This window comes from the organism of the source record quoted next, unplaced genomic scaffold (genome assembly GCF_019419815.1).
Source record: "Pyrus x bretschneideri cultivar Hongxiangsu unplaced genomic scaffold, Pyrus_bretschneideri_v1 Contig27, whole genome shotgun sequence".
Lineage (NCBI taxonomy): Eukaryota > Viridiplantae > Streptophyta > Magnoliopsida > Rosales > Rosaceae > Pyrus > Pyrus x bretschneideri.
Window position 1 is genome coordinate 1,365,585 of NW_025999579.1, and position 12,130 is coordinate 1,377,714.

Below are 12,130 nucleotides of genomic sequence, written 5' to 3' on the forward strand. Positions count from 1 at the left end.
TTTTGGTCAAAGTTCTAAAAGACGTTAGGCACGGCTGACAAAGATTTAGCACCTAGGTGTCTAGGTGGTACTTTTTTATAATTAAAATATATAACATATAAATAAATGTCTACTCATACTTAAACAAATACATAATTATATGAGGATATATAAATTGCAAAATAAAATGACACATAAGTTATAAAGTACTATAATATATTGAAAACATTGTGAACAAGCATGCATATATATAATGAGCATTTATCTAAGTACCTAGCAAATAGCTTATGATTTATTGAAAAAATAAAATGCAAAAAATTGAAAGTTATTTATTTTTTGTCTATGTGAGAGTCGAGACTTAAGTGGTCTAAGAGGGTGTCTAGGCAAGTTTAGGCTGACCAGGTGGGTACCTAGGCAGATATAAGCATCATTTTTTATTTTTTAAACTCCTATGAATTAATCGTGGCAATCGACAATTGTCTAGGCGATATTTTTTAGAACATTGCATTTGATTTGAAAATTTAATTTACAATGCCTTTTTGAATTAGAAGCTGGAAACTCCCTCCTATTTTATTAAAAAGACTTTTTATTAACAAAAGCGTTATTTATTTATTTATTTTTTTTTTTTGTGAAAAGAAGAAAGAAGACGTGATGGTGATCTTCCATTGGCACCTCCTCCTTGCCTGATGATACCACCAGCTAGTCCATCCCCACTGCATCCGACCACCTATCCACCAATACATCTCCTTTATCTCTCTCTCTCTCAATATCGAAACTCCCTTCATTTTTACTTATTACCAAAACTTATTGGTGCTTAATTTGAACCGAATTGAATAACTCACTACATCCAAGCTACTTTGAAAGAAAGAAACAAGAAATGTCGTCCAGTTTAAAAGTAGAAGAATGATGAATCATAACAGTTTTACCCTTCATAGAATCATGCAATGGAGCTTTCCGTGAGTTATATGGTGAAATTCTGTTTACACTCAAGAATTGTCTTTTGACATCCAATTTTATTAAAAAGAGTTCAAGACAGTTTTACCCTTTTACATGTAGGAGCCCCTCTATCTAATAACAATTTATTAAAAGTGTTAATAATTTTTTTATTTCATTTATTTTTAAATTTTTTTTGTAAAAAGAAAAAAGAAGACATGATGGTGATCTTCCATTGGCGCCTCCTCCCTACCTGACGACACCACCAGCTAGTCCATCCTACAGCATCCAACCACCTATCCACCAATACTTCTCCTTTATCTCTCTCTCAAAATCGATCCAATGGTGGTGGTGGTCCTAAAGGAGTCCTTATGTGCTTCATAGCTGAACAGTGAACACCATAGCCTTCTTAGCCACTGCTACTCACTCCAATCGCCCGACCTCCTCTTCTCAATCCTAGTGCAAGGCACTCTCTCTGGTTAGTCCATAGCCAAAACAACAGGCAATTACTCAAAATTAAAAAGGAAAAAACGTTGCTTGAAAACCTTGTGCATACAAGGTGTTCCCTAGTCTCTATCCCCCCCTCTCTTCCAATGGAGGCTTGGCCATCAAAAACTCTAATTTTCTTTTCTCTTTTTAATTTTGTATTTGTTTTTATCAGTGTTAGGTTGTGCAGGCAAAGATTGTCAAAGGAAATAAGTGTCTTTATGGTCAACATAGTTCGGCCATCTGAATACTAAACTAAGAAGTGCAACTGAGAGCAACCGTTCATAAAACACCTCACTTTGTCAGGGCTAATGAAGTGACCCCGACCTAGATGTAAATAGAAAACCAACCAACCAGAAACAGTGTTGTTTACTTGTCCAAAGTGAAGATGCTTCTATATCACTCAACTTTCAAGTTCCAGTGTTGCTTACTTATCCAAACTAAAGATGTCGCTAGTTGTCAATGCAGTGATGTTTACTTATTGAAAGTGAAGTTGTGTTGATAAGAGCATTAGGATAGTATTTTTCTCAGGGTTGTGAAACAAGTTTGGGCTGTGAGAAGGGTTTTTTGTAGAGTAAGGGTTTTCAAGTAGAGCATTTTGAGTTGTTTGTTGAGTTGAAGAGATCTCTACATTGCAAATCCTCTCATATTTATAGGAACAAATTTTCTTGATGCCCAAGTATGCCGAATTGTAATATTATGATAATATTCCAATTCCTCAGCATATTCTTTGAATATGTTCAGAATAATTTTTGGCCAAAACTCTAGCACTAATTCTCACCCTTTTTTTATTAAAACTCTGAACCTAAACTTATTATGTGACTTATTCATTCTTCATCCCACCAGCCACAATCTTCAATCTTTAGAATATTCTGATTCTTATCAGAAAACATCTCAATCTCAACGACTCTAACTTACCCGAGACTCGGCTACTCCATCAACGATGCATTTTACTTCTGGCCCGAGACTACCGAAACTCAATTCTGCCAAAATCATGATTTAGGCCCAAACACGTTCCTTGAAAACCCTTGTGCATACAAGATTCTCCCTAGTCCGTCTCTCCCCTCTCCAATGGCGGCTTGGCCGTAAAAAAATTTCATTTTTTTATTTCTAGTTTTTTTTTTATTATTAATTTTCAAATTAATAAATCTTTTTTAAAGGTTCTAGTATATTCTTAAATGTGTTTGGGTGTCCAGAGAAATTAAGAATAATTAGGGGTACCCAAAGAAATTGTGTGTCTAGAGACAACTTTGGGTGTAAACAGAAATTTCCGAGTTATATTTAGGAATGTATTTAGTATTGGGGAATCAAGAATTGGATAAATTTTTCAGTGTGGCTAGAACACGAACACATACGCCATATGTCACTTGAAAAAAAAAAATCCCATGACCAAAAAAAAAAAAAAAAAAACACAACCCTCCATTTGTAGAACAACATATGGCGTATCACCCCGTGTTTCCGGCCACGTTAAAAATCTCTTTAGGAATTGATGTTTTTGGGGCTTGTCAAACAAAGGTACGAAGTTATAGTTAAAAGCTCAGTCCATTGTAGTCACTTAATACTACGGTCTAGTGATATTATATTCCTCTTACCTTGTAAGTGAGATGTCTTACGTTCGATTATCGCTAAAGCGAATTTGAACCACATTATTGCTAGCCTATTGTGAGACGCTCACTCCCCCACCCCTTTATGCGGATAATATCGTTTGTAAAAAAATAATAATAAAAGGCTTAGTCCAGTGTAAACTAATTAATTAATACAAATCATAGTTTAGTGCTTCATATTCTGGTGATTTGATTCGTGCCTGATAAAGTAATCAACCGCTGATTGGATCGACAAACATGTCTGCAGAAATCTTAATGGCAAAGTTAAAGACAAGAAGAAACAACTAAGAAGATTTCCAAAAGAGAAGCTCCAATTGACACCGCCTCTAATTCATAGCTTTATAAAAAGGTTCTTTATATATTATAGGAGGCAAAGAATACTAATACCTTCAAGCCTCCACTAATTATCTAACCAAAACCTTGTCCAGAAACTTATGTCATGTCCTCTTTTTTTTTTTTATCTAATTACCTAATTGAAATTATTATTATTTTTTTCGACTTCTTTTTGTTTGGAAATAATATTATCCTAATACTTCTTTTAAAAAGTAGCATGCATACATGTCTACCAATGCGTGTGGCTTGGTTTTGGTCTCTTCCTTTTATTTTTGTTTCTAGTTATATTTGTTTATTTGGATATATCATAGGCTCCTTTCTTGTAGAAGAGGATCACGATTTGTTTCACACAATGTGAGCACATGCAAGAGAACTATTTTCATAGGATTGACCTTCTACTTCTACCCAATTAGGAATAGATTTTCATAAGCAATTTACTCAGTAATTATTGTAATCTCTTTTAACAAAGAATAAAAAGAATAAAAAGTTCGTGCAATCTCAACAATAGTTGTTGGTGTTAGTGAGAAATACTTACAAATCAAAGTGCAATCTCAACAATAACTGTTGGTGTTAATGAGAAATACTTACGAATCAAACTTTAGAGAATTTTTTTTTTACTTCTATGATGTTAACAATAGTTGCAATAATAGTTGAGTTTAAGAATTTCTTTTTCTTTTTTTTTTTCAAATAGTGTTTTAAGTATTTTTTACTATAAAATAGACAATTTAAGCGACTTATATACAATTATATCTAATTATTAATATGGAACATATATAAGGTAAAGTTGGCACTTGCAATATTGGAGGACACATGAGACATTTCCTTGGAAATCAAACGAACTATTTCGACCAACAAGGAAGAGATTTATGAAAGCAAACCAAAGCAAAGGCTTTAACTTTTTTCAAGTACTACTCCCATTTTGCCGTTGTGCTTTGTGAAGGAGAGAGACTACGAGAGAGGCTCCATAGAAACTCATTTTTTGGAGAAGAAAATGCCATGTTCAGCTGAGGAAGCACTTGTTAGGCTCTTCTACAACACTTCCTCCTCCTTCCTCCTCCTCCTCCTCTTCCTCTACGTCTCCTCCATTTTTCTTTTCAAACTCTTCTACTTTGTCGGCAGCAACCCTATTTTCCCAAGGTTTTAATTATATACTAAAGTTTTAAGTTCTTAACTGCATGCTCGCTTTTGTGTTTTACTTCTTTAATTTACTTAAATCTTCACCCTTTTGTATGCATTTATTTGTTGGATTGCAGAAGCCAGAATGGTTGCGAAGACTATGTGTTTTCGGATGAAGAAGAGGAGGAGGAGAAGGAGGAAGAAGAAGAATTAGAAGAAGACGAAGACGAAGACGAAGAAAGGCAGTTTCATGTTCATAGTCACCAATACTGCAGAACCATAAATTTTTTTAAATGTGATTAGCTAGGTATCTCGTTCATACACAATTAACATAAATTCACTCCTCATTAATTAAGACATTGTGTAAATCTGAATAGTTTATATTTCTTTTGAGATCTCGAAATAACTTTGCATTTATCTGCTAATTTGGTTCGAATTTTGCAATAATATTAAAAAACATTCATTTTCTTAACCATCACCTTCATTGTGTAGATTACCGTAAGAAATTGAGAGAGAAATGTGTTGAGATGTTTGACCATGAAAAAGATGTTTACATAATATAAGAGGGTACAAATTGAACATAGGGAGTTTTCTCTATACCAGCATGCGTTGATCATATCTGGACCAACATAAGTAACAGTACTAAAACTCTTCAACATAATTATACCCATAAACTAGGGCAAGAACCCTATTATTTTTCGATATTAGTCCAACATATAGTTATAAATATATGGAACATTATCGAACTTTACTGCGTGCATGTGAGAAGTCTACTCTCCCTGTGGTATTGCATTTGTTTCATAACCAGTACTTCAGGATTAATACAGTAACGATGCTGAACTTTACAAGATGTGAGCTTATTCGTTGGATCAGGCCGTACACTTCACAGCTTCACCAGATGGAGTCCAAATTGAATGGTTGCTCCGAATGCTGCAGCGGCATCGATTCCATCATCTGATCATTAGTACTCGACGAAGAAGCTTGGAAATTTGAATTTATATGATCCATAGTAGTACTGGATCCAAAGTGATGAGACATTGACGGCATCATTCCTTGCTGCTGGATATGATCATATGATGAGTAATCTATATCAGTGTTAGGTTGTACAGGCAAAAACTCTAATTTTCCCCTCCCCCCCTCTCTCTTCCAATGGAGGCTTGGCCGTCAAAAACTCTAATTTTCTTTTCTCTTTTTAATTTTGTATTTGTTTTTATCAGTGTTAGGTTGTACAGGCAAAGATTGTCAAAGAAAATAAGTGTCTTTATGGTCAACATAGTTCGGCCATCTGAATACTAAACTAAGAAGTGCAACTGAGAGCAACCGTTCACAAAACACCTCACTTTGTCAGGGCTAATGAAGTGACCCCGACCTAGATGTAAATAGAAAACCAACCAACCAGAAACAGTGTTGTTTACTTGTCCAAAGTGAAGATGCTTCTATATCACTCAACTTTCAAGTTCTAGTGTTGCTTACTTATCCAAACTAAAGATGTCGCTGGTTGTCAATGCAGTGATGTTTACTTATTGAAAGTGAAGTTGTGTTGATAAGAGCATTAGGATAGTATTTTTCTCAGGGTTGTGAAACAGGTTTGGGCTGTGAGAAGGGTTTCGTGTAGAGTAAGGGTTTTCAAGTAGAGCATTTTGAGTTGTTTGTTGAGTTGAAGAGATCTCTACATTGCAAATCCTCTCATATTTATAGGAACAAATTTTCTTGATGCCCAAGTATGCCGAATTGTAATATTATGATAATATTCCAATTCCTCAGCATATTCTTTGAATATGTTCAGAATAATTTTTGGCCAAAACTCTAGCACCAATTCTCACCCTTTTTTATTAAAACTCTGAACCTAAACTTATTATGTGACTTATTCATTCTTCATCCCACCAGCCACAATCTTCAATCTTTAGAATATTCTGATTCGTATCAGAAAACATCTCAATCTCAACAACTCTAACTTACCCGAGACTCGGCTACTCCATCAACGATGCATTTTACTTCTGGCCCGAGAGTCGAGACTACCGAAACTCAATTCTGCCAAAATCATGATTTAGGCCCAAGCACGTTCCTTGAAAACCCTTGTGCATACAAGATTCTCCCTAGTCCGTCTCTCCCCTCTCCAATGGCGGCTTGGCCGTAAAAAAATTTCATTTTTTTATTTCTAGTTTTTTTTTATTATTAATTTTCAAATTAATAAATCTTTTTTAAAGGTTCTAGTATATTCTTAAATGTGTTTGGGTGTCCAGAGAAATTAAAAATAATTAGGGGTACCCAAAGAAATTGTGTGTCTAGAGACAACTTTGGGTGTAAACAGAAATTTCCGAGTTATATTTAGGAATGTATTTAGTATTGGGGAATCAAGAATTGGATAAATTTTTCAGTGTGGCTAGAACACGAACACATACGCCATATGTCACTTGAAAAAAAAAAATCCCATGACCAAAAAAAAAAAAAAAAAACACAACCCTCCATTTGTAGAACAACATATGGCGTATCACCCCATGTTTCCGGCCACGTTAAAAATCTCTTTAGGAATTGATGTTTTTGGGGCTTGTCAAACAAAGGTACGAAGTTATAGTTAAAAGCTCAGTCCATTGTAGTCACTTAATACTACGGTCTAGTGATATTCCTCTTACCTTGTAAGTGAGATGTCTTACGTTCGATTATCGCTAAAGCGAATTTGAACCACATTATTGCTAGCCCATTGTGGGGCGCTCACTCCCCCACCCCTTTATGCTGATAATATCGTTTGTAAAAAAAATAATAATAAAAGGCTTAGTCCAGTGTAAACTAATTAATTAATACAAATCATAGTTTAGTGCTTCATATTCTGGTGATTTGATTCGTGCCTGATAAAGTAATCAACCGCTGATTGGATCGACAAACATGTCTGCAGAAATCTTAATGGCAAAGTTAAAGACAAGAAGAAACAACTAAGAAGATTTCCAAAAGAGAAGCTCCAATTGACACCGCCTCTAATTCATAGCTTTATAAAAAGGTTCTTTATATATTATAGGAGGCAAAGAATACTAATACCTTCAAGCCTCCACTAATTATCTAACCAAAACCTTGTCCAGAAACTTATGTCATGTCCTCTTTTTTTTATCTAATTACCTAATTGAAATTATTATTATTTTTTTTCAACTTCTTTTTGTTTGGAAATAATATTATCCTAATACTTCTTTAAAAAGTAGCATGCATACATGTCTACCAATGCGTGTGGCTTGGTTTTGGTCTCTTCCTTTTATTTTTGTTTCTAGTTATATTTGTTTATTTGGATATAGCATAGGCCCCTTTCTTGTAGAATAGGATCACGATTTGTTTCACACAATGTGAGCACATGCAAGAGAACTATTTTCATAGGATTGACCTTCTACTTCTACCTAATTAGGAATAGATTTTCATAAGCAATTTACTCAGTACTTATTGTAATCTCTTTTACCAAAGAATAAAAAGAATAAAAAGTTCGTGCAATCTCAACAATAGTTGTTGGTGTTAGTGAGAAATACTTACAAATCAAAGTACAATCTCAACAATAGCTGTTGGTGTTAGTGAGAAATACTTATGAATCAAACTTTAGAGATTTTTTTTTTTACTTCTATGATGTTAACAATAGTTGCAATAATAGTTGAGTTTAAGAATTTCTTTTTCTTTTTTTTTTTCAAATAGTGTTTTAAGTATTTTTTTTACTATAAAATAGACAATTTAAGCGACTTATATACAATTATATCTAATTATTAATATGGAACATATATAAGGTAAAGTTGGCACTTGCAATATTGGAGGACACATGAGACATTTCCTTGGAAATCAAACGAACTGTTTCGACCAACAAGGAAGAGATTTATGAAAGCAAACCAAAGCAAAGGCTTTAACTTTTTTCAAGTACTACTCCCATTTTGCCGTTGTGCTTTGTGAAGGAGAGAGACTACGAGAGAGGCTCCATAGAAACTCATTTTTTGGAGAAGAAAATGCCATGTTCAGCTGAGGAAGCACTTGTTAAGCTCTTCTACAACACTTCCTCCTCCTTCCTCCTCCTCCTCCTCTTCCTCTACGTCTCCTCCATTTTTCTTTTCAAACTCTTCTACTTTGTCGGCAGCAACCCTATTTTCCCAAGGTTTTAATTATATACTAAAGTTTTAAGTTCTTAACTGCATGTTCGCTTTTGTGTTTTACTTCTTTAATTTACTTAAATCTTCACCCGTTTGTATGCATTTATTTGTTGGATTGCAGAAGCCAGAATGGTTGCGAAGACTATGTGTTTTCAGATGAAGAAGAGGAGGAGGAGAAGGAGGAAGAAGAAGAATTAGAAGAAGATGAAGAAGAAGATGAAGAAGAAGACGAAGAAAGGCAGTTTCATGTTCATAGTCACCAATACTGCAGAACCATAAATGATCATGATCTGGTGGCTGACATCATGCGCGGCAACGAATCACTAAGGTTTTTGCCCAACAATAACCTTCAGCATCATCATCAAAAAAAAAATTCCGAAGACCAGTTCATTAGCGCACGGGAGAGCTTAATAATTGAAGAACGCCAAGATGAATCTTTGCATGAGTCACCACAAGGTTCAGAATCTGAATATGACGATCAAGGTGTGGAGGAAATCCCAGTGAAAGAAACAGCGTCAGTTCTCAATTCTGTCGCGAATGATCGAGTGTGGTCCACATCTCCGATAACTATAGAACCACATAAAAGTGACAAAAATGGTGACGGTATGTCACATTATATCAAGCACCAAAGTTTGTTACACTTAGCTAGCTAGTCACATGATGTACTTCTAATACTTGTACTATCTGCAGCCTGACATTGCTTATGTTATTTGATCATACAGATAATTGTGATGAACACAACACTGAAATCAATAGGGCAGATCAGACGCATTTATCCGGTGACGAAAATTTTGTTGTTTATGGGCCATCACAATTGAAGAACAAGAAGTTCCAAGTTCAAGACAATAAAGAGGATGAAATTTTTGGTGACTCAACCGTTGGATCAACTTCTAAGAGCTCTTCTGAATGGAGAAGCTCAATTAACTGCAGGGATTCTGCCACTGAAGATCCTTTTTCCTCCTCGTCCCGGAGAAGCTGCCCCAAATGGGAGTCTTACACAGTCTTCCAAAAGTATGATGAAGAAATGATGTTCTTAGACAGAATTAGTGCCCAAAAGCTCCATGAAACAGGTAATTTTAAATTTAGTTTAATTTAGCTCTATTTTCTTCCTTTTTGTAATGATTTGTTTTATTAATATCTTAAGCGGACATTATACGTGCTATATTTTTATTTTAGAATCACTTAAGTCTATTCAAGTTTGTCCAAGATCAATTTCGGAAAGGATAGTTCATAGAATCTCTATGGCAACAAAAAGGCCGCCTGATGTACGTCACAACCCTTATCATGAGCTGGAGGCTGCTTACGTTGCACAAATTTGCTTAACATGGGAAGCACTTAATTGGAACTACAAGAATTTTGAGCAAAAAAGGGCATCACGACGTGATCAGTTTGATGCCGGCGTTCCTGGCGAATTAGCACAGCAATTTCAGCAATTTCAAGTGCTTCTACGAAGATATGTAGAGAATGAGCCTTATGAACAAGGCAGGAGGCCAGAGATTTATGCCAGGATGAGGCTTTTGGCACCAAAGTTACTTCAAGTGCCAGAATATCAAGGTACATCTGCAGAGGAATTGTACTTTAACTTCTTTTAATTCACTCTTATTCTTTAAAAATTTGATCAATGTTACATGATAGGATTTTTAAAGTTGTACCAAAGATATGTAAAATGTCTAGGGATCAAACAAAGTTAATTAACTAATGCATGACTTCTATGTCTTAAGTTTCAGAAGATGGTGAGCATGAAAAGGACGAAGGTTTTGGCTCAAAAATTTCATCAGCTGCATTTTTAATGATAATGGAAGACGGAATCCGAACGTTCATGGATTTTCTCAAGGCTGATAAGATAAAACCCTGCCAGAAATTAGCATCCATGTTCAAAAGAAAACGTAAAGGTTCAGTTGATCCCACTCTTCTCCATCTGATGAAGAAAGTAAATCAAAAAGTAAGTTAGTGTGTGTGTGTGTGTATCACAATTCTTGATTATGTTATCATTATTTATTACCATACCAAATAGAATCTAGAATGGAAGTCCATCATTTATTAAAGAACTGACAGTCGATATGTCAATAGTAATATCGATAATACTAATACCAAATATAGTCCAGAACGTAAATCCTTTATTAAAACTGATTGTGGATATGTCATTAATAATGTCAATATTACTATTGTAAAAGCGTACCAACATGTGATTGATACATTCTTAACAATATCAATGCACGTCCGTTCTTTTAAGTTAATGTATAATAATTTTCAAATATATTCTTACTTCTCCCAATTTCATGAGCAGAAGAAGATGAAAATCAAAGATCTTCGACGTTCCCACAAATGCCTGAGAAAGCGAAGCTTGAAGGTGGAGGAAGAGATGGAGATACTGATGGGTCTAATTGACCTAAAACTGGTATCTAGGGTTTTGAGAATGACCGATCTAAATGCAGAACAATTACATTGGTGCGAAGCAAAGATGAGCAAAGTGAGAGTTCTGGATGGGAAAAGATACCAAAGAGATTCCTCCCCACTTTTCTTCCCAGCACAATGACCCACGTACCACCATTGTGTTGCCTTTATGACTAGACATCGTGACATGAATGTGCATGCATGACTGCGCAAAGAATGAATGAATATCCTACCCACCCAGCAGCAGGTACCCTTTTGTAAATACCACTCTAATATATAATATTATGTTATGGAGGTAGGGCCTATAACTACATATCAAAGTAATAAGCACACGAAGGTGACATGGACTTTGAAGATTTGGAATCCAGGAAAGAATGTTAGGAGAGAGAGAAGGAACATGAAGAGATAGAGACATGAGGAACTTTAGCTTTAGCTTTTTTAAGGGTTTATCTACAAGCAGGGATTTGAGCTGAATCAAAAGAAGAGAAGACTGAAGAGGAAGAATAGCAAGAAGGCTGCTGCAAACACATGATGAAGATGAAGTGGAATAAAAAAAGGTAGCACATGGTACATTCAAGGGATTAGGGTTATGTCATATATTTGTGGTTAATTTAGGGTTTAGGACCCACTTAGTTGGGGGATGAAAAAAATAAATAAAGTCTAATAAATCAACATCTTTAAGATTTTTGGATCTGGAGGGTGGAGCTACATTGAGATTTCATGACTTTTTTTAAAGGTAATGTCCGATTGACTATTGTAGTTGGGCAAAGGAAATATATTCATTTTATACTTAGTTAATTACCGCATAAAAATTTGAAATATAATCTCAAATATGAAATGTCATAGATATGATTTGCTGAAAATTTTGTAGTATGACATAGCTCGGAGTATATTTGAAAATCTCGTCACTACAACATCAAAACAAGAATGTGTTCCTTAATCCATTACAATTAGAACAGCTAAAGTTAGTCTTGTGCACATGATGTCAATCGTAACTGATACCTGATTATAATTCATACGCAACAATAATCTGATATCAGCTGCACGAATTTGCGCCATCAACCCTATCACTCTCCTTAATTTATCATATAAATTATAATCAATCATTGTTTTGTTTGCTAACTAACAGTATAATGCATACTAGGGTTTGGGAATTCCAATCTCTCTTTATATGGT

General features: G+C 34.9%; 1 protein-coding gene across 1 annotated transcript; it reads left to right on the forward strand.

Annotated features, from left to right (window-relative positions):
- The first annotated feature begins 4,135 nt into the window (after nucleotides 1–4,135).
- On the forward strand, nucleotides 4,136–11,760 carry LOC103950649. Its single transcript, XM_048587888.1, has 8 exons — nucleotides 4,136–4,472; nucleotides 4,589–4,746; nucleotides 8,328–8,565; nucleotides 8,682–9,163; nucleotides 9,283–9,630; nucleotides 9,737–10,114; nucleotides 10,282–10,502; nucleotides 10,848–11,760. Exons 1-8 carry the CDS (start codon nucleotides 4,327–4,329, stop codon nucleotides 11,094–11,096), a joined length of 2,220 nt encoding a protein of 739 aa, XP_048443845.1. The 5' UTR covers nucleotides 4,136–4,326; the 3' UTR covers nucleotides 11,097–11,760.
- The last annotated feature ends 370 nt before the right edge of the window (nucleotides 11,761–12,130 follow it).